Genomic DNA, 21,458 nt, shown 5'->3' with positions numbered 1-21,458 from the left:
GAGATCCAACCAGTCAATCCTAAAGGAAATCAATCCTGAATATTCATTGGAAAGACTGATGCTGAAGCTGAAGCTTCAATACTTTGGCCATCCAATGCGAAGAGCTGACTCAATGGTAAAGGCCCTGATGCTGGGAAAGATTGAAGGCAGGAGGAGAAGGGGACAACAGAGGATGAGATGACTGGAGGGCATCACTAATTCGATTTATTCGAGTTTGAGCAAGGTTCAGGAGTTGGTGATGGACAGGGCAGTTGGTATGCTGCAGTCCATGGGGTTGCAAAGAGTGGGACATGACTGAGTGACTGAACTGAACTTAATTTCTTCAGTGTTATATTGACTGTTTAATAGCATATTTAGTCTACATGCTTGTTTTTTTTAGTTTTTTTTTCTCATAGTTTATTTCTGATCTCATAGTGTTTTGGTTGGAAAAGATGCTTGATATGATTTTAGTGTTTTAAAATTTACTGGTGCTCTCTTTGTGGCCCAGCATGTGTTCAATGCAAAGAATATTCCATTTTCACATGAGAAGAATGTGTATTCTTCTGCTTTTGGATGGAATGGTCTGTAGATAGCAGTTAAGTCCACCTGGTCTAGTGTGTCATTTAGAACTGCTGTTGCCAGTGTTCTTTTCCCTTTCATTGAGTCCAGGCCTCCCCAGTAGGCCCTTCAATACTAGCAGTTAAGTCTGCCCAGTCTCTTTATGAAGTTACTGCCTTTTGACCGTGGGTTCTGGTTTGCACAGACTTTGTATGCGCGCTTTAAGAGTGGAGTCTCCGTTTCACTTAGTCCTGTGAAAAACCTGTGATCAAACCCTACTGGCCTTCATAGTTAAATTCTCTGGGGACTCTTCCTTCTGTTGCTGGACCCCCAGGTTTGGAAGCCTGGTGTGGGGCTCCGAATTTTCACTTCAGTAGTTAAATTGTTTTCCCCTTTTTGAGTCATCCACCTTGTGGGTATGAAACTTGAGTTTATTGTGATTGTGCCCCTCCTACCATCTCACTGAGAACTCCTTTTTGTCTTTGGATGTTGGGTATCCTTTTTTGGTGGATTTGAGCATTTTTTTGTTGGTGGTTGTTCAGTGGTGATTTTGATGTTTTCAAAAGGAGGTGATGAGCTCTTGTCCAACTACTCTGCCATCTTGAGCTAATCCTGCATCAGTTTCTTTTGCTGTAGTATTTATGTTTCAAAATTATAGCTTGATCCAGTATTATATGTAGAAATTATATTTGACTACCTTTTTAGTTTTTGTTGTTCAGTTGCTCAGTCATGGCCTACTCTCTGTGACCCCATGGACTGCAGCACGCTGGGTTTCCCTGTCCTTCACTGCTTACAGTTTACAAAAGAAACCATTACAGTTTATAGAATTGCAAATAAAATTTATTGTGATTTTCAAAATACTGTGTTGATCATTTGGGGGTAGTTTATTTTTCTGGGGGAGAGAGTTAAGAGTTGTCTTTGGAATTTGGAAGACTGTTCATGGTTTGAGTTTTTGGCCTCAGTCCTGTCCCCATGCCTGCCTTAATTTTAAGCAATGAAAAAGAAGTATTATGAATGTTAGTTGTTAGATGTTTATAAAGCTAGAGTAAGAGCAAGAGTAATTTGAATAGAAGGTGTGTAGTGTTGAGTAAATGAAGTGGTCAGAACAGTCAGTGTTACATGGGTTTAAGTTTATGAATTCAAGGAAGCTGCTTTGGGACTTGCTTTGTGTGAATTCCAGCACCCTGGACATACCAAATCCATAAATGCTTAAATCTCTTATATAAAATGGTATAATATCTGAGTTGGTACTTATATGATATAATTCAGAAAGCAAAAAAATTCAGGATAATCTTCAGTTAGTTAGGATAACTTTAGGTAGAACCTTCTGGAACGTATTTTTGTATAGTACATATATTTGATAACTGAAATACTATGCATGTTTGATAATACTTGAAATGCATTTCATAATAATACTTTGTTGACTTTAAAAAGGTAGCACTTCCTTTTCTGTGATAACATGTTAGTCGCTCAGTCATGTCTGACTCTTTGCAACCCCATGGACTCTGCCAGGCTCCTCTGTCCTTGGAATTTTCTAGGCAAGAAGGCTGGAGTAGGTAGCCATTTCCTTCTCCAAAGGATCTTCCCGTCCCAGGGCTTGCACCCAGGTCTCCTGCATTGCAGGCAGATTCTTTACCATCTAAGCCAACCAGGGAGGCCCCTCCTTTTCTGTAGGGTAATAGATTTATTGGAGATTTAAAATTAAAGGTCTTGATTTTTTTTCAAAAAAGAAATAAACTGAAAGTAATTGATTGCCTTATGAATGATTACATACCACAATTGTCTGCTGAGGAGAAATATTTTGGCTTCTTTTAAGAGAGCAGTGATCAGTACTCTACTGTTTCAAATTATTGTCCCTTTTCAGTTACTAAATATATGTATTAAACTTACATTTAAAAAAGAAAACCAGTGTCTAAATTAGTTGTAATTTCTAAAATGACAGTGAATTTAAAAAGCATTTAAGACACTAATTTTCAAAATTTTATTAAGACTTTTCTTTATCATAGTCAAATGCAATTATAGCAAAAGCAAAATATGGTTTGATTGCTTTACTTTGGTTACTAATACTACCTTTTAATATATTTCCTTTATCTCATATTTTTTGTACAATGAACATTTGCTTTGTGAATGCAGTTTAAGATGGGATGTGTCTTTATATTTATTCATGTTGGTGTGCTTATTTAACAGTAGAGTTTAAAAAAACTAGCTCTGAGAGTAGTATAGCAATTTTGATGATTTTCTTTGAGCTCTTCTGAAGAGGATCCTTTCTGTACTTTTTGGCCAAAAATGTCTCTCTTGTTTTTTAGACCTCAGTAGTGGAAGTAGAGATTGTGACCATCTTGAAGTGGGGAGTAGAAACAAGGATGATACAAATTCTGTTTCAAGAATGGAACCCACTCTGATTTCCAGGAAGAGAAAGAAAAGGCTTAGAAGTAATTTACCTGATACTCATAATCCTGCTTCTCTGTATAAGTCAGCAGAACAGACAGTAAGTAGAGGTATTTAGATGTCATATGAAATAATTTGTCCTATGATAAAAATGAATTGACTGTGACCAAATAATGTTCTTCTAGCTTTCTGATTTTATCATCAGACTTTTTTCTTTGCCTATTTTTTGATTCTGTTTTTTTTTTAATACTTTAAATGCAACTTAAAATATTTTTCTTGCAGTAATAGTTATGGGAACAAATTTCAAATACAGTCATCACTGAGTATCTACAGTATGTTAGTTTCAGGACCTTGGATATACCAAATCCATAGACGTTTAAATTAAATCTCTTATATTAAAGGGTTTAATATTTGCATATAATCTGCATCTTCCTGTACATTTTAAATCATCTCTAGACTGCTTGCAACTAATACATTGTAAATGTTACATAAATGGATGTGAAAAATAAATGCTATGTAAATAGTGGCCTGTGCATGATAAATTAAAGTTTTGCCTTTTGTAAATCCCTAGAATTATGTTTCTGGAAATATTTTCCATTTGCAGTTGGTGGAACCCACAGTTGGTGGAACCGGCACATACAGAGTGCTAACTATATTATTAACAAGTAAAAAAGTTTAAACTATTTCTCCTCTGATACCAGCCTTTATATTTAGTGGTTTGTTATATGTCCTACAGATGTATTTCTTCTCTCTGTCTTATTTTAACCACATAATAGTCATACTATCTAGCCAATTGCTTTTCACTTGGTCTGTGAAATTATTACCAGACTATTTTATCAGTAGTAGTTTACTTCCAGTTGCTATAGACTTCTTTTTTTCCAGAGTTTAGGAAATCTGTTGCAGAAATTATAATACTTAATGCATACGTTACTTAGTTTCAAAAACTTAGTGTATAGTTAACAATAAAAGTGTAAGGAGATAGCTTTTTGTTTTTTGGAGATAGCTTTTTGAGTCCTTTGATTCACAAGGCATTTCAGGACTTTGCAGTGCCTTTGAGTTATAATTATAAACATGATTTAGATTTATATGGTAAAGGAGATGTGTGGCTTTAGCAATATGTGAACCATGAACTTCCAGATGTTCAAGCTGGTTTTAGAAAAGGGAGAGGAACCAGAGATCAAATTGCCAACATCTGCTGGATCATGGAAAAAGCAAGAGAGTTCCAGAAAAACATCTATTGCTGCTTTATTGACTATGCCAAAGCCTTTGACTGTGTGGATCATAATAAACTGTGGAAAATTCTGAAAGAGATGGGAATACCAGACCACCTGACCTGCCTCTTGAGAAACCTATATGTAGGTCAGGAAGCAACAGTTAGAACTGGACTTGGAACAACAGACTGGTTCCAAATAGGAAAATGAGTACGTCAAGGCTGTATATTGTCACCCTGCTTATTTAACTTACATGCAGAGTACATCATGAGAAACGCTGGACTGGAAGAAGCACAAGCTGAAATCAAGATTGCCTTGAGAAACATCAATAACCTCACATATGCAGATGACACCACCCTTATGGCAGAAAGTGAAGAGGAACTAAAGAGCCTCTTGATGAAAGTGAAAGAGGAGAGTGAAAAAGTTGGCTTAAAGCTCAACATTCAGAAAGCGAAGATCATGGCATCCGGTCCCATCACTTCATGGGAAATAGGTGGGGAAACAGTGGAAACAGTGTCAGACTTTATTTTTGGGGGCTCCAAAATCACTGCAGATGGTGAGTGCAGCCATGAAATTAAAAGACGCTTACACCTTGAAACAAAGTTATGACCAACCTAGATAGCATATTCAAAAGCAGAGACATTACTTTGCCAACAAAGGTCTGTCTAGTCAAGGCTATGGTTTTTCCAGTGGTCATGTGTGGATGTGAGAGTTGGACTGTGAAGAAAGCTGAGTGCCGAAGAATTGATGCTTTTGAACTGTGGTGTTGGAGAAGACTCTTGAGAGTCCCTTGGACTGTAAGGAGATCCAACCAGTCCATCCTAAAGGAAATCAGTCCTGGGTGTTCATTGGAAGGACTGATCCTGAAGCTGAAACTCCAGTACTTTGGCCACCTCATGCGAAGAGTTGACTCATTGGAAAAGACCCTGATGCTGGGAGGGATTGCAGGCAGGAGGAGAAGGGGACGACAGAGGATGAGATGGCTGGATGGCATCACCGACTCAATGGACATGTGTTTGAGTAGACTCCAGGAGTTGGTGATGGACAGGGAGGCCTGATGTGTTGCAGTCCATAGGGTTACAAAGAGTTGGACATGACTGAGCGACTGAACTGAGAGATATGAAGGCAGTGATTGATTTTCTTAATTTTTCATATTGTTATCCTAAGTTTTTATTTTTTTTGCTCTTGTAACTAAAGTCACATAATGTCAAATGGCCTCTTTTGCAAAGTAAAGCTGTAAAAAATTTTTCTCTTATTTAAAGTTGACTTAGATTGTGGGACCCTTCTGAACCACTTGTAAATATGGGTGTTTCCCCTTCCCATCCTTTTAAAAACTATTTAGGCATCTGATTGGATAGACCAAGCTTTATATCTGTATATTAATACTTGAGAGACTTTTGCAAGTAATATAGTGTAATTGTGTACTTTTCTATTCCTATAATTATAGAAATGATATAGTATTTTTACTTTTATAGGAATTTAAACTTAAAAAAGATTCTTCATGTTAGCTAAATTTGAAAAATGCTGATTTTCATATGCATTTATTTATGTTCAGAAAGAGCAAGAAAATGACCCAGCAGTATTCACTGAGTTGGAAAAGTCAAGTGAAAACTATCATGAGGATCCAAAACTGTTTGAAGAAGTTACATATGAATCCATAGAAAGTGATTTTGCTCAACTACCCTCAGATTGTGGTCAGGAGTTGGCTTTGAGTGCTTCTCCTCAAATGACCTCTGGATGTTCAGCCATGGAAACTTTTGAGAGCTCTATTTCCTCTGATACTGTGGGGAATTCTACTCTAGTTGTGAAGGATGAGAATGAATTGAACACAATAGAAAAACCTGTTTTAAGTGAACACAGTGAAGGGAACCTATCATTTATCTCTGCTGAACCAAGTAAGTAACATGAGGATAATAAAAGCTATTAATTGTCTCTACTCTGCTTAGTTGTTTTATTTCTTCTGTCAAAGAAATTTTGCTGAGGCACTGTGTTATTTATTACATCCGTGTATATTACCTTCAGGAAATATATTCAGGAATATATTACCTTCAGGAAATATATTCAGGAATATATTACCTTCAGGTCAGGAATATATTACCTTCAGGAAATATATTCAGGAATATATTACCTTCAGGAAATATATTCAGGAATATATTACCTTCAGGAAAAAAAAGACTTGGAGTTTTGGGATGTCATTAATTTTGTAGTATTGATTTAGGTAAGGAATGGAGTACTTGGAAGCAGAAGTAATTTTTTTTTATTAGTGTACTCATCAGTATCTCATCAGTTTTTTGGGGTTTTTTTGGCACAAATCTGTAAGGACCATTATTGTCATTTTGATTGATTGAACTGAAGTACAGAGAGTTTAAGTGCTATTTATTTATTGTCATTAATTTTGATTTTAATTTTCAAGTATTTGATACAGTCACATGGTACAAAAAAGGTTCTAAAGGATATCTAGTGACTAGTCTCCCACATTTTTCCCTTGCCATTCATTTCTTCCTCCTAGAAGAAACTAATGTAACAGGACTTAAAGTACAATTTAGAATGATGGCTGCTGCTGCTGCTAAGTCGCTTCAGTCGTGTCCGACTCTGTGCGACCTCATAGACGGTAGCCTACCAGGCTCCCCCGTCCCTGGGATTCTCCAGGCAAGAATACTAGAGTGGGTTGCCATTTCCTTTTCCAATGCATGAAAGTGAAAAGTGAAAGCGAAGCTACTCAGTCATGTCTGACTCTTAGCGACCCCACGGACTGCAGCCTACCAGGCTCCTCCGTCCATGGGATTTTCCAGGCAAGAGTGCTGGAGTGGGGTGCCATTGCCTTCTCCGAGAATGATGGCAATAATATATTATTAGAACTAGAATCTGTTCCTAAGTTATCCTAATGGCTTTATCTATTTTAAAATACCTTCTTCCTCCAGAGAGTAAGGTTGCAGATAACTGCCAAATAATAGCACTGATGTGAAAACATTGTATGCAAGTAGCATTGGAGAAGGAAATGGCAACCCACTCCAGTGTTCTTGCCTGGAGAATCCCAGGGACAGCAGAGCCTGGTGGGCTACCATCTATGGGGTCGCACAGAGTCGGACACGACTGAAGCGACTTAGCAGCAGCAGTAGCAGCATAAATCAGATAATGAATGATGGGCTACTATCGAAACTGAATAAAGTTAGATTATTCAGTTCAGTGGAATTATTAAAGATACATTGCATGAGTTAGAAAATTCTCTTTTTATATGTGATTATTGTGACACATTAAAAAAAGTACATTTTTCCATTTTAGTTGTTGTTTCTAGTGATGAAGAAGGACCCACTGAACAGAAAAGTTCAGAAATTCTTAAATTACAGCCTAAGCAGGATGATGCCATTTCTCATGAAAGTGAGAGTACTTCTGAACCAGTAGTGTCAGAACTACCATTGATTACTTGTGAGTCTGTACAGGTAATTTATTTCTGTCTTCTCACAGATTAACAGTGAAATATACACTATTGGCTAATGACTATTTTTTTGTTTCATCAAGCAGAATATTATGTAAAAATAACATATTTCTTAGTTTGAATTCTAAGATAACTTTTGTATTAGTTTGAGGGAAGCATATAATTGTCTTTATTTTGAAGTGAAAGGCTTAATATCATTTTTCTTTTGGTCAGTTTTATTTTTTCAGTCTAAATATTCTGACTCAAATATTCTCTTTTTGGTTTCTCATTGGACATTTAAGTACTTTATCAAAATATTTTATAGAATGAAATGGTTTCTGGTATTTGTGTAGTTTTGTAGTACAAGGGCTACGTGGAATTATTCCTTTTCCTCACATGCTATTAAAAAAGCGTGATATAGAGGAAAGAACCTGACATCTTGAGCTATACAGAGCTGTGTTCAGATCTTGGATCTGCCATTTGGACAAGTCCCTTAACTTTAAGCCTGTTTACTTATATACTAAATGAGAGTGATAACACCTATTTCACAAGATTATTTTGAGTATTAAATGAAACAACATATGAAAGCATTTAGAAAAGTGTCACAAACCTATCAGTTTGATAAGTCCTTTGTCTCTTCCTTCTTACAGAAGTGGAAGTGTGTGTTGGTTTAATGTCAGCCAGTGGTGTTTTTGACATACGTCTTAGAAGAGTATAGCTCTAAAGTAAGGTTCAAGTTATTTATTGTCAGTATTCATTCATATTATCAGCTTCTGATTTTCCTGTTTTAAAGAAATGATTGTCAGTCACTACCAGTGCAGAATTATGGTTAACTTATGTTAATTGTTTTTGAATAATGCAAAGACTGTTATTCTGTAGAGTGTGATGAAGAATTTAGTCAGTTCAATGAAAACAGTCTGATAGGTTGATTATTATTTCATGGGTGTTTCTGTTGCATTTGTTACTTCATACAGAAATCACCTCAGTAGTTGTGTTGTGAATTTTTGTTAAAATGTAGCAATTGTTGCCCATCTGGGCCAGCAGCCTACCTGATAGTGTAGCTGTATTTGTAATTAAAAGTGTTGATAATGCGTTCAAAATTCTAAATGAACTGCAGTTCCCTTGGCAGCATGTAAATTAACAGTGCAGTATGAAATGATCATGTTAAAGGAAAATTATATCCCTTGTAGAGCTGACAACATATGATCACAGCCAAGCAGTAAATAACATAGAGATCTACCAAGATCTGTTAGGCAGAATATACCTCTGCACCCTTCCTTGTTTCCAGTTTTAAATGAAGTTGTTAGAAGTATGGATTGACCATTTTTAAAAGGCAGTTAGTCTTTACCAATTGTGAGACCCAATAAGGAATTTTTTATAACTCCTCTTCTCAATTTATCACTTAAAACACACAGTTATTTGACTAATTAGAACCATCTGTAGTTGATTAGATTCCCCCTTTTTTGCTTAAGGGATAAGAAGAGTACAGTAAACAATAAAAGATGAGAATGATAAAAAATTCTGTTAAGCAGATAAATGGCATTGTGAGCTGGATTAAAAATAACGAGTAGAGCGCATGTTTGAGGTGAAGATTAATCAGCGTTTTCTAGAGGTAGGAGAGTGAATACCCATGCATAATTACTCTGCTGCTAAGTCGCTTCAGTTGTGTCCGACTCTGTGCGACCCGATAGACGGCAGCCTACCAGGCTCCCCTGTCCCTGGGATTCTCCAGGCAAGAATACTGGAGTGGGTTGCCATTTCCTTCTCCAATGCAAGAAAGTGAAAAGTGAAAGTGAAGTCGCTCAGTCGTATCCGACTCTTTGCAGCCCCAGACTGCAGCCTACCAGGCTCCTCTGTCCATGGAATTTTCCAGGCAAGAGTACTGGAGTGGGGTGCCATTGCCTTCTCCAATAATTGCTCTACTCGTGGTTTATTTGGTCATTAGCAATATCAAGGTTAAAGAGGCATAATGTGCAACAGCTATGCAAATATGGAATTGAAAAAGTCATCTGAAAGCATTGTAGAACTCAGAAGAGATCATGGAAAATTGCTGCTGTTGATACTGCCTGGTCGTCTATTATAACTTAAAAGCAGAGTTGTGAATTTTTTGAGGAGAAGTGGAATGATTTTTGAGACATAGTGCACATAGTAAATCATATAGATTTGATATATCAGTGCTTCTTAGGCAGTTATATCCCTTCTTGTGCACTAAGAATGCAATAGCTAACAGCATCATCTTGGTTTATAGAAACAATTTTATATGCTTGAAATATCCCTTGACCTGCAGATAGAAAGCTGATTTGTCTTAGTTTTGCTTCTTAGTAGCAGTGTTATTTTAAGCAAGTCACTTAACCAGTCCAAACATCTATTAGCTCTACTTATGAAATGCATAAATAAAAAAATAACTTGCCCTATGGGGTTGTTCTGGTGACTAGAAGAGATATTTAAAAACGCATGTTAAACTAAACATTATATAAATCTTAATTTATTTTTGTTGAGTTAAAAATAAATAAAGCCCATTAGGGAATACTGAATTTAAAATCATGAATTTGATACAGAGAAGGATGTATTTCTGTATTGTAGGCCCTATGGAATTAATTTAGAATTCAACTAGAGTAATTTTATCAAAGTAAATCATACTTTTTAAGGGAAAAATCTAGATAACTGTTTCTTGACAGTAAGAACAGTGTAAAATCCTTCACAAACTCATTAATGATAATTTAAAGACGTATATGACTTAAAAAATCATTGTCAACATTTATATAATACTTAGCATTACATGCATTTTATAATTTTTTTGTTGATAGACTTCATCTGAATTATGTTCATATAATCCTGTCATGGAAAACATTTCCTGTCTTATACCTAAGAATGAGATGGATCTACAACTGGATTTTATATTTACTTCTGTTTATATTGGTAAAATAAAAGGAGCTTCTAAAGGTTGTGTTACAGTAAGTATATATATTTTTTCTTTAGTTTTGCTTTTGGGCAAGGTCAATTTTCAGATTGCCTCTTTAGTGCAAATGAAAATGGAATTGATATTAGTTTATATAGGACATTTTGAATATGTTAATATATCTGTTTTGAAACATATCTTTAAATAGGAAATTTTGAAACTGTAGAGGAATGCCCTAAAATCATGTCTCTAATCTGACTACTCTAATGAAGATTATGTATGAAAAGAATCATGTGCAACACTGATATTCTTTGGGTTCTAACACTTATTTGATGGTAAAGTAAATATTTCTTTGGAGTATAATTGATAGCAAAAAGAGTGAATCTTATTTTATTAATTTAAATTATTATAAACTGAGTTTAAATTATTGTAAATTTGGAAAACTTAGCAGTGGCCACAGGACTAGAAAAGGTCAGTTTTCATTCCAACCCCAAAGAAGGGCAATGCCAAAGATTGTTCAAATTACTGTACAATTGCTTTAATTTTACATACTAGCAAAGCAATGCTCAAAATCCTCCAAGCTAGGCTTCAATAGTGTGTGAACTGAGAACTTCTAGATGTTCAAGCTGGATTTAGAAAAGGCAGAGGAGCCAGAGATCAAATTGCCAACATCTGTTGGATCATAGAAAAAGCAAAAGAATTCCAGAGAAACATCTACTTCTGCTTTATTGACAATGCTAAAGCCTTTGACTATGTGGATCACAACAAACTGTGAAAAATTCTTAAGGAGATGGAAATACCAGACCACCTGACCTGCCTCCTGAGAAATCTGTATGTAGGTCAAGAAGCAACAGTTAGAACCGGACATGGAACAACAGACTAGTTCCAAATAGGGAAAGGAGTATGTCAAGGCTGTATATTCTCACCCTGCTCATTTAACTTATATGCAGAGTGCTGTGCTTGGTTGCTCACTTGTGTCTGACTCTTTGCGACCCCATGGACTGCAGCCCTCCAGGCTCTCCAGCAAAATACCGGCTGGATGAAGCAAGAATCTTCTGGATTCATGCTGCCAAAATCAAAATTGGAATCAAGATTGCTGTGAGAAATATCAATAACCTCAGATATGCAGATGGTACCACCCTTATGGCAGAAAGTGAAGAGGAATTAAAGAGCCTCTTGATGAAGGTGAAAGAGGATAGTGAAAAAGCTGGTTTAAAATTCAGCATTTAAAAAACTAAGATCATGGCATCTGGTCCCATCACTTCATGGTAAATAGATGGGGAAACAATGGAAACAGTGAGAGACTATTTTATTGGCCTCCCAAATCACTGCAGATGGTGATTGCAGCCATGAAATAGAAAGATGCTTGCTCCTTGGAAGAAAAGCTATGACAAACCTAGACAGCATATTAAAAAACAGATATTGCTTTGTCAACAAAGGTCCACATAGTCAAAACTATGGTTTTTCCAGTAGTCACGTGTGGATTTGAGTGCTGAAGGCTGAGTGCTGAAGAATCGATGCTTGTGAACTGTGGTATTGGAGAAGACTCTTGAGAGTCCCTTGGACTGCAAGGAGATCAAACTGGTTAATTCTAAAGGAAATCAATCCTGAATATGCATTGGAAGGATTGGTGCTGAAGCTGAAGCTTCAGTACTTTGGTCCCCTGATGTAAAGAACTGACTCATTAGAAAAGACCCTAATGCTGGGAAAGATTGAAGACAGGAGGAGAAGGGGATGACAGAGGAAGAGATGGTTGGATGGCATCACCAACTCAATGGACATGAGTTTGAGTAAGCTCTGGGAGATGGTGAAGAAGAGGGAAGCGCGGCACTCTGCGGTCTATGGGGTCGCAAAGAGTCTTAGACGACCAAGTGTCTGAACAACAACAGAGCTCTCCAAATTCCTAAACTTGTTACTTTAAGGATATCCAGGAATAGTTCCTCTTATTTTTCCACTTTCTTTTCAATATTAATGCCTCACATTTTATATATGAAAGCCATGCTAGATTTTGCTCAGTTCTCTATATTTTCTCACTACTTTTTTCTGCCTGTTAAAATATTTTAAGGCTTATCTGAAATACCTCCTCTTCCCGAAAACCTTTCCTGATTTCTTCTTCCTAGCCAGAATTAACTTCTCCTTTTACTGTGTACTTACAGCACTTTGTTTGTACATCTGTTGTAAGATTGATTCTTTGTGTTTTTGTTTGTATTCTTGCCTAGATCTCTCTATTAGACTTTAAGCATCTTGTGATGAGGAACCATATTTTACTCCCTCTTATACTTTACATAAATGGCTCACACTTAAATAGGCACTTATAAACATTAGTTGAATTGACTATATCAAATTATAATTCAAGTATTTTCCTAGAAGATTTAGCAATATTTCACTGTCTTATAGATAGGGTAGGGAATATAAAAATGTTAAGACATGATCTCTCCTTTCCTCTGGCTGGAGCAGTCAGGGAAGACATCACAGAGAGGACAGTATATGATTTAAGACGTGAAGTATATGTTTACTTGGTGACCATGTACCATGCACTCTATTATCCCAACAGAGTAACCGTGTACAAATTCTGGGAAGTACCCATAGTGGTAGCTTATGATATAGTTAAAATTGCTTTGATTGAAAACATCACAGCAATTCTGTTTAAAATGTATCTTCTCTGATCACTAATTTTCAGATATTAATGCTTTTGATATGCCTAGGTTGATTTTTAAAATTACTTTAAGAAATTTTGTTCACTTTTTCTTAATTTTTCCCCTTACTTTTTAGCTTTTTCATTTAAAACCCAGGTTTGACCAGTTTTTTCTGTAGAGTTCTTTGTAATGGCCAAAAATTAGGTAACCTAAATATGTTATAGTAACTGATTAGTTAAGGGAGAAAAATTTAACATAAATATTCCTCAGTGGGTTTTCATTAATTAGTGTATTAATTATGCTATTATACACTCAGGTAGACTTGTTATGGGCAAAAACCAAAACCAAACAAAAAACTACAAATGAATAAAGTGAAAGTCGCTCAGTCGTGTCTGACTCTTTGCCACCCCATGGACTGTTCAGTCCATGAAGTTGTATAGGCCAGAATACTGTAGTGGGCAGCCTTTCCTTTCTTCAGGGAATCTTTCCAATCCAAGGATCAAACCCAGGTCTCTTGCCTTGCAGGTAGATTCTTTACCAGCTGAGCCACCAGGGAAATCCACAAATGAATAAAGGAACAATTTGAAGAATACCTGTAATCTTGCTTATCCAGAGACAATTAGTAGTAACTCTACATCATTCTGTATTCTCCATATTAACTGTATATCTTTAAAACCAAAGGATGTAGCATTATATATTGTTGTTTAATTGACTCTTTTGTGACCCCATGGACTGTAGCCTGCCAGACTTCTCTGGCCACGGGATTTCGCAGGAAGAATACTGGAGTGGGTTGCTATTTCCTTCTCCAGGGGATCTTCCTGACTCAGGGACTGAACTTGCATCTCCTGCACTGGCAGGCAGATTCTTTACCACTGAGCCACCAGAGCAGTCCATTCTGCATACTGTTTTCTAACTTACCATAATCACATTAAATTAATTCACCTACCTATTTTGGAATGATTGGATTGTTCTGAATTCCTGACTGTTGGACATTGCAGTTGTCCCCAGTATTTTGCTATTACAAGTAATATAGGACTGCAGATATTCAATAAATGTCATAAAGCAGGTCTTAAACATTTGTCTCATGTCTATTGGAATGCAGACTTTAATTAAAAACAAAAAATCTTAAATGTCTGATTATAGGAATGTGGTTTAGTAAATTAAAGTAAATATATGCAGGTAAAATATATGTGTGTGAAGAAAGGTTGAGAGGAATTCTTCAAAAATTAAAACAGTTATGTTACTATGGAGGGATTTTAAGAAGTTTTAAGGTTGAAAAATATAATGAATAACATAAAACAGGAAAAACGTAAAAGTCTTAAAAATTTCAAGCTTTTCAAAAAACTTAATATATATTCTTGTTCAGACAGAGTTTATCATATTCTATATAACTTATAAGGTAAAGAACGTCTTATTTTTTGGGAGGGGATAGTATATTAGAGAATTAAACTTAGTCATTTTCCAGATCTTTAATGAGTATCTGCTGTGTATTGTTATGGATGCTGGAGATATTGTTCTCTGTCATGACAGTTACAGTTGAGCTGCACTAGAGAAATACCTGTAGTGGGAAACTCTTATATAAGTTAGAGCCATTATTTTAGAGTGGTACATTTAAGTTATTATTGCCTTTTTTTTTTATAATGTTGAGAATGCTGCAGTAGAGAATGCTGCACATTTAATTTTTTAGATCTTAACTTTGTTAATAATAGGAAAAATGTTTATTAAGTATATATTAAAAAAACTGTACTGGCTGTTGTTAGAAGTTACAAAAAATCTCTTATGTTCAGCTTTATTTTTAAGTTTAAATAGATATGGTATGATTTCAGAGAACTTGGGATTACCTTATTGCCACAAGAACATCTTTCTGATTTCTTAACTAGGGATTCAGTTTTTTGCTGCATTCAGGGCTTTGACTTTGGGAAGGTTGCATGTTGGCTTAGTCATTGAAAAAGGCAAAATGAGTATGTAATTCTTGCCAAGTTGAAAGTTTTGATAGGACAAGGTTGCTTATGGTGGGAGAAGGAAACAATAATGTAGAAAGCAGCAGCCAGATATATAGATGTACTACTTCTAATTCATAATTTCATAGTAATGACTGTAAAATCTTAATAGCAAACACTTCTTATATTCATTTTCTATAGCTCATTATTTACAATTGCTAAGATATATTTTATGAGATTAATGACCCAGTGAAACATGTCAGAAAGAATTTAGCAAGGGGTATATACACGAAATATACAGCAGTTACATGAAAGTGACATAGTAATAAGATGTATTTGACTAAATCAGATTAGATAACATACTGAATCAGATGCTAGAGTCTAATGATGATAGCTCCTCTTGATTAATGTTCTGACCTAGAGCTGAGAGGTTCAGTAAGTTGCCTAAGTTTACCTACTTATTGTTTATAAAAAGTAGTAGGGATAAGAGAGGCAACATTTGAACCCCATTTGTCCTTTTGCTCAAATTTTGCTTTAGTGGCTAACTTAACACAATGAAATGTGAGTTTTATATTTGGGAAACTACAGCATGAAAAAAATTTTTAATTAGAAAAAAAAAGAGGCATAGTAAACCTGTGGTTTCACCAAACATTGTTTGCTACTTATTTGGAACTTTGTTGGTAGTTAATTTAGGTACCCCTGTACCAACACCATTTTAAATTTTGTTTTCTGCTCACAGGCTATATCCCTGATTTGGTCAACAGTTTCATAAATGTATTGATCAAAAGGGAAACCTAACCAAGTAACAAATCAATAGGCATGAATTAATTTGACAGACTTGAAGGGACCTCTATTTTAGATGGTACACGTAAGATTTAGGTGCTCCATAACTCTTGAAAGTTTATTATAAAATCAACAATTAAGGAGATCAGATATATACAAAAGATACCTAGAGAAAATTTAGTGTCTTGGCACAGATGTAGTGGAATGAGCGGGAACCTTGCTGAATCTCAGTCAGAAGGAAATGTATAACATGAAACAAAGAAAAATGAATCCTGGGAATGTCAACAGAGATAAGAATCAAATTCTGCTTTGTAGTTAATTAACCAAAATCATTGATACTCTGAGGTCTCTTGGCAGTTCTTTTGGACTTTATCTTATTTCTTCCTTAAATATTCTGGAAACATTTTGAAAATATATTACGTATAGTCTTACTGGTTTTATAAATGAGCATATTGAAAATTAAATTCCTTGCACAGGGTTCTTAAACTTCTGTAAGACAAAGTATTTACAATGAAATATCTTCTTAGTTTAAGAGGAAAAGATTTATGACTTTTAGTACATAGACTTTGATTACTTACTTGTGGTTTAAAGAAGAACAATTTTTTGAAAAATTTGAATAGTAACACATTTTGAGTGGTAACTCCTGTTTTGCTTTTTTGTTTTTTCTTTAGTTCACAACAAAGTATATTAAGATCCCATTTCAAGGTAAGCTATCATTGTCTTATGACCTCTTTTCACTGTAATTTTGAGTATAAAACTGGTCAGCAAAAATTCTGAAGTATTTCTGCAACTAGTTTTTCATACTTTTTTCCACTATAGAATTTGCATAAATGTAAGATTAATAATGTGTTTCAACCTAACACTATTTTAGTAGCTTCCAAAGGAGTTAAAATATTTTGTAACACTTAAAATGGTATATTATTTTAATGACTTAAAGTAATATTAAGGGATAAGAAAAATAGTTTTTATAGTGAGAGTTTTGATATATAAAAATGGATGAAAATAGAAACTGTAAGTTAAGAATGAAGAAAATTTTTAGTGTTGCACACAACCATGTAAATGGCTTTGCATAGGGATTAAGAAAGAGCATTTATACCATTTGTTACCTAATGAATTAGATAAAGTACCTGTGGATTAGAAAAAGTGGATAAAGTACACTTTTATCTAATGGATTAGATAAAGTACAAAGTGGATTAGAAAATGTACCTGTAATTTGTGGAGACTGAGGTTTCTCATTCTCTTCCCAAATAAAAACCTTTCAGAATAAACAACACTAAGAGAACTAATAATAAGCAACAGAGAACAGTCTCTTTAGAGAATAAATTATGAAAAGAATGAGCAAGAAAAATATATACAGATAGCACTTCAGAAATGAACTGGGGAAGAAGAAACCTTCCCCAGACTGAAGATGAGATTGAAGTAACTTTAGTTGGACTCTTCCCATATACCATGTACAGAATCTACAACTATGTATTATTAGAATAAATATAATGATTAGGAAGCTACTATAAGTAGTAAGAATGTATAAGGCATATGTAATATATTAGAATATGTATATGTGTGTGTGTGTGTATATACACACCCTGATATTTTTAATTAGGAAATTTTAATAAGTTATTATGGAACAATATAACATTAGCTATTTAGAAGAAACAAAGACCTGTGATTCAAAAGAAAATTTCATAAAAGATAGTGCTATAATCTGTAGATAAAGATCTATGCAACAGAGCTACCTCTCAAATTCTTTTTTTAAAATAAAGGTATAAATGACATGCAACATATTAATTTCAGGTGTACAGCATGGGAGAAAATATTTGAAAATCATATATTTGATAAAGAGTTCATATCCAAAATATATAAAGAATGCATACAGTTCAACATCAATGGAACAAACAACTAAAACATGGGCAGAGGACCTGAACAGACATTTTTCCAAAGAAGACATACAGATACATGAAAAGATACTCAACATCACTGATTGTCAGTGAAATGCAAATCCAAACCACAGCAAGATACCACCTCATGCGGTCAGAATGGCCATCATCAAAATGACAGCAAATAACAAGTGTTGGAAAGTGTTAGTTGCTCAGTCATGTTTGATTCTTTTTTTGCATCCCCATGGACTGTAGCTTGCCAAGCTCCTCTGTCCATGAGATTCTCTAGGCAAGAATACTGGAGTGGGCTGCCATTCCCTTCTCCAGGGGATCTTCCTGACCCAGGGATCAGACCTGGGTATCCTGCATTGCAAGCAGATTCTTTACCGTTTGAGCCACTAGGGAAGCCAAGTGTTGGAAAGGATGCAGAAAAAAGGGAAACCCTCTTGCACTGTTGGCATACATTCAGAATGTAAATTGATGCAGCCACAATGGAAAATAGTATGGAGGTTGGTCAGAAAATTAAAAATAGAACTGTGTGACCCAAAAATTTCACTTCAGGATATTTACTCTAAGAAAACAAACCACTATTTTGAAAAAGTACATGCACCCCCAGTATTCACTGCAGCATTCGTTATTCACAGTAGCCAAGCAAACATATGTGGAAGCAACCTAAGTGTCTATTGATAGATGAATGGATAAAGAAGATGCGAGATATATGGAATATTACTCAACCATTGTAAAATGAAATCTTGCCATTTGTGGCAACATGGGTGGATCTAGTGGGTACTATGCTTAGCAAAATGAGGCAGACAAAAACAAATACTGTATGATCACACTTGTATGTGGAATCTAAAAATAAAAGAGAAGCAGACTCATATATAAACAGAACAAGCAGCTAGTTGCCAGAGAGGAGGGTGATGGGGAGCTGGACAAAATTAAGTGAATAAGGCAAAATAAATTTATTTAAAATAAATAAGCCCCAGAAATATAATCTCCAATATAAGGAATATGGTAAGTAATATTATAATAACTTTATAGGGAGAAAGATGGTTATTAAACTTATTATGGTCATCATTTCATAATGTATGCAAAAATCAAACCATTATGTTGTAACCTGAAACTAATATTATATGTCAACTATATTTCAATTAAAAAAAGACATACAAAAAAAAAAAAAGGAGCCAGTAAGTAGTAAAAGAAGAGGGGAGGTAGGTTAGAATAAGACATGACAGGATAGAAAGAGAGCAAGTCAGGCAGGCATGCATATGGACAGGCACAGAAGAGAAATAGAAATCCAGAAAGAGAACAAGGAAAAAACCTGAAGAAATGAAATAATGGAAGAAAAGAATAGCGGAAGGAAGGAGGAAATGGGAAAGAAATAAAGAAAAAATGAATAGAATAGCTATCTTGGAAAACATTAAGATGACAAGTTAATGAGTATTTGAATGCTCATTGTAAAATCCTTTTCAAACTTTAACGTTCATCTGGATTACCTGTTTATTTTTTTATTTTTCTCTAAGTGCTGATTTTGATTCTGTATATCCAGTGTGGGGCCTGAATTCTGTATTTCCAATTGCTTCCGGGCTGATGGCAATGTTGCAAGCTGAGAATGTTGCATTTTGAGTAGCACTGTGCCAGGAAAAAACAGGGGGAGGAGTAGTAAGAGATTTATTTCAGATAGGTAACAGTCTTGGGATTGTACTTAACTGATATTTATATTCCTAGTTCAGCTACTTGTTTTCTCACAGTTGAACCAGATGACCTCAGGACTTCTTTACACCAGTTTTGTATGTGTCTTTGAGTTACAAAATAAGGTCCTTCCAGGAGATTCTTTTCACTAAATGAAAGGGAAAAGTGTTAATTCAGATTACCTCAAAATTTTGAGCAGTAAAACCTCGGAAAATTTTAAGAGATTTCATCCTAGAAATTCCCTGGTTGCTTCGTGGTTAGGATTCTGGGCTTTTACTGCCATTCAGTTCAGTTCAGTCCAGTCGCTCAGTCATGTTCGACTCTTTGTGACCCCATGGACTGCAGCATGCCTGGCTTCCCTGTTCATCACCAACTCCCGAAGCTTGCTCACTTATGTCCATTGAGTCAGTGATGCCATCCAACTATCTCTTCCTCTGTCGTCCCCTTCTCCTTCTGCCTTCAGTCTTTCCTGGCATTAGGGTCTTTTCCAGTGAGTCAGTTCTTTGCATCAGGTGGCCAAATGATTGGAGCTTCAGCTTCAGCCCTTCCAATGAATATTCAGGGCTGATTTCCTTTAGGATTGACTGGTTTGATCTCCTTGTAGTCCAAGGGATTCTCAAGAGTCTTCTCTAACACCATGGTTCTTTGGCGCTCAGCTTTCTTTATGGGTCCAACTCTCACATCCATACATGACTCCTGGAAAAACCATGGTTTTGACTAAACGGACCTTTGTTGGCAAAGTAATGTCTCTGCTTTTTAATATGCTGTCTAGGTTGGTTATAGCTTTTCTTCAAGGAGTAGGCGTCTTTTAATTTCTTAATTTAAAATTTTAATTAAAAATAATTTAATTTTACTGCCATAGTCCAGGTTTAATCCTTGGTGGGGAATTGAGATCCTGCAAACTGCGGTGCCTCCAAAAAAAAAATTATCCTAGATCCTTCAGAAGCTCATATTACTCTTGAGAATCTTTGGATAAATGTTTTAGAAGGGAAATAGGTGTTAAGTGGCTTATGATAGCATTTGGAATCTTGGTTGATAGTATTGACCAAAATAGAATTATATAATTTTCTTAGTTACACTGTGCTTAGTTTACTGCATTGATAAGATAGTCTGAGATCATATAATGGTGAGAGGCTAACTTCCTACTTTTTATTACCATTTAATAATTATTTAGCCCTTTCTAATTTATATGATCTTTTTTACTCTAATAATAGTGTTTAGGTATTTCAGCCAAGTTTATTGAAATGTGCTATAAATAATATTTTTGAAAAACATTGCATGTAATTCTTTTTGAAAAATATATTGTTAAAGAGGAGTCATACAGTGCATGTGTTGTATTCCTAAACAGATTAATTTATTACCTTGTTATCTTTTACTTTTTTCAGTGTCCGTGCATGAGATTTCATTGCTAGTGGATACCACACATTTAAAGAGATTTGGATTATGGAAAAATAAAGATGATGATCACAGTAAAAAAAGTCATGCTATCCTCTTTCTTTGGGTCTCCTCAAATTATCTTCAGGAGATTCAGACTCAACTGGAAAACTCTGTATTCAGCCAGCAATGTGAGTATAAAAAGATTTCTTTTAAATGTCAAGATTATCTGAGAACTCCTATAAAATAATTTTCCTCTAAAATAATTTAGTAGAATGTAATCATTTCATTGAATTGAAATTAAGTTCACTGAATTAAAAATAATTTATCCCTTGATATTATTTAAGATAAATTACTTTATTCATAATTTCTCCTTATAATTTTACTCAACCAATTAAAATTATCTTCTAAAATAAAAGCAGTACCTTACCTTTTAGTCAGTTGACATCCTTGGCTGCCTATCATAAGAGTTCTTGCCCTGATTTCATAATGACCTATGACAGAACTAATCAGTGGCAAAGTTAAATAAAATACAGAAGTCTTTCAAGATTTTCTTTAGTTTCTAAAAAAGAAAACTTGATATACTTACTTATGTATCATTTTTCTAAGACTGGATTGAATACTTTTCCAATGTTCCTATCGGTATATATGTATCTTGAAATATTTTCCAACTTTGTTTAGTTTCCAACTCCTAAGGAGTCTGGTTTAG

The 21,458-nt window shown here is 35.1% G+C and overlaps 1 protein-coding gene across 11 annotated transcripts in view; it reads left to right on the top strand.

Annotated features, from left to right (window-relative positions):
* The window catches only part of SENP7 (SUMO specific peptidase 7), a 184,679-nt gene that overhangs the window by 132,807 nt on the left and 30,414 nt on the right, over nt 1-21,458 (top strand). For all 11 annotated transcript variants that reach the window (XM_059874759.1, XM_005201227.5, XM_025001795.2 and 8 more), the window contains 6 exon segments: nt 2,844-3,025; nt 5,692-6,031; nt 7,419-7,576; nt 10,359-10,505; nt 16,481-16,514; nt 20,761-20,940. In XM_059874759.1, coding sequence (XP_059730742.1) covers nt 2,844-3,025; nt 5,692-6,031; nt 7,419-7,576; nt 10,359-10,505; nt 16,481-16,514; nt 20,761-20,940 — 1,041 coding nt within the window.

The sequence above is a fragment of the Bos taurus genome, chromosome 1 (genome assembly GCF_002263795.3).
Source record: "Bos taurus isolate L1 Dominette 01449 registration number 42190680 breed Hereford chromosome 1, ARS-UCD2.0, whole genome shotgun sequence".
NCBI classification, from domain to species: domain Eukaryota; kingdom Metazoa; phylum Chordata; class Mammalia; order Artiodactyla; family Bovidae; genus Bos; species Bos taurus.
The sequence above is the reverse complement of the archived record's forward strand: the minus strand, read 5'-3'. Positions and strand labels throughout refer to the sequence as shown.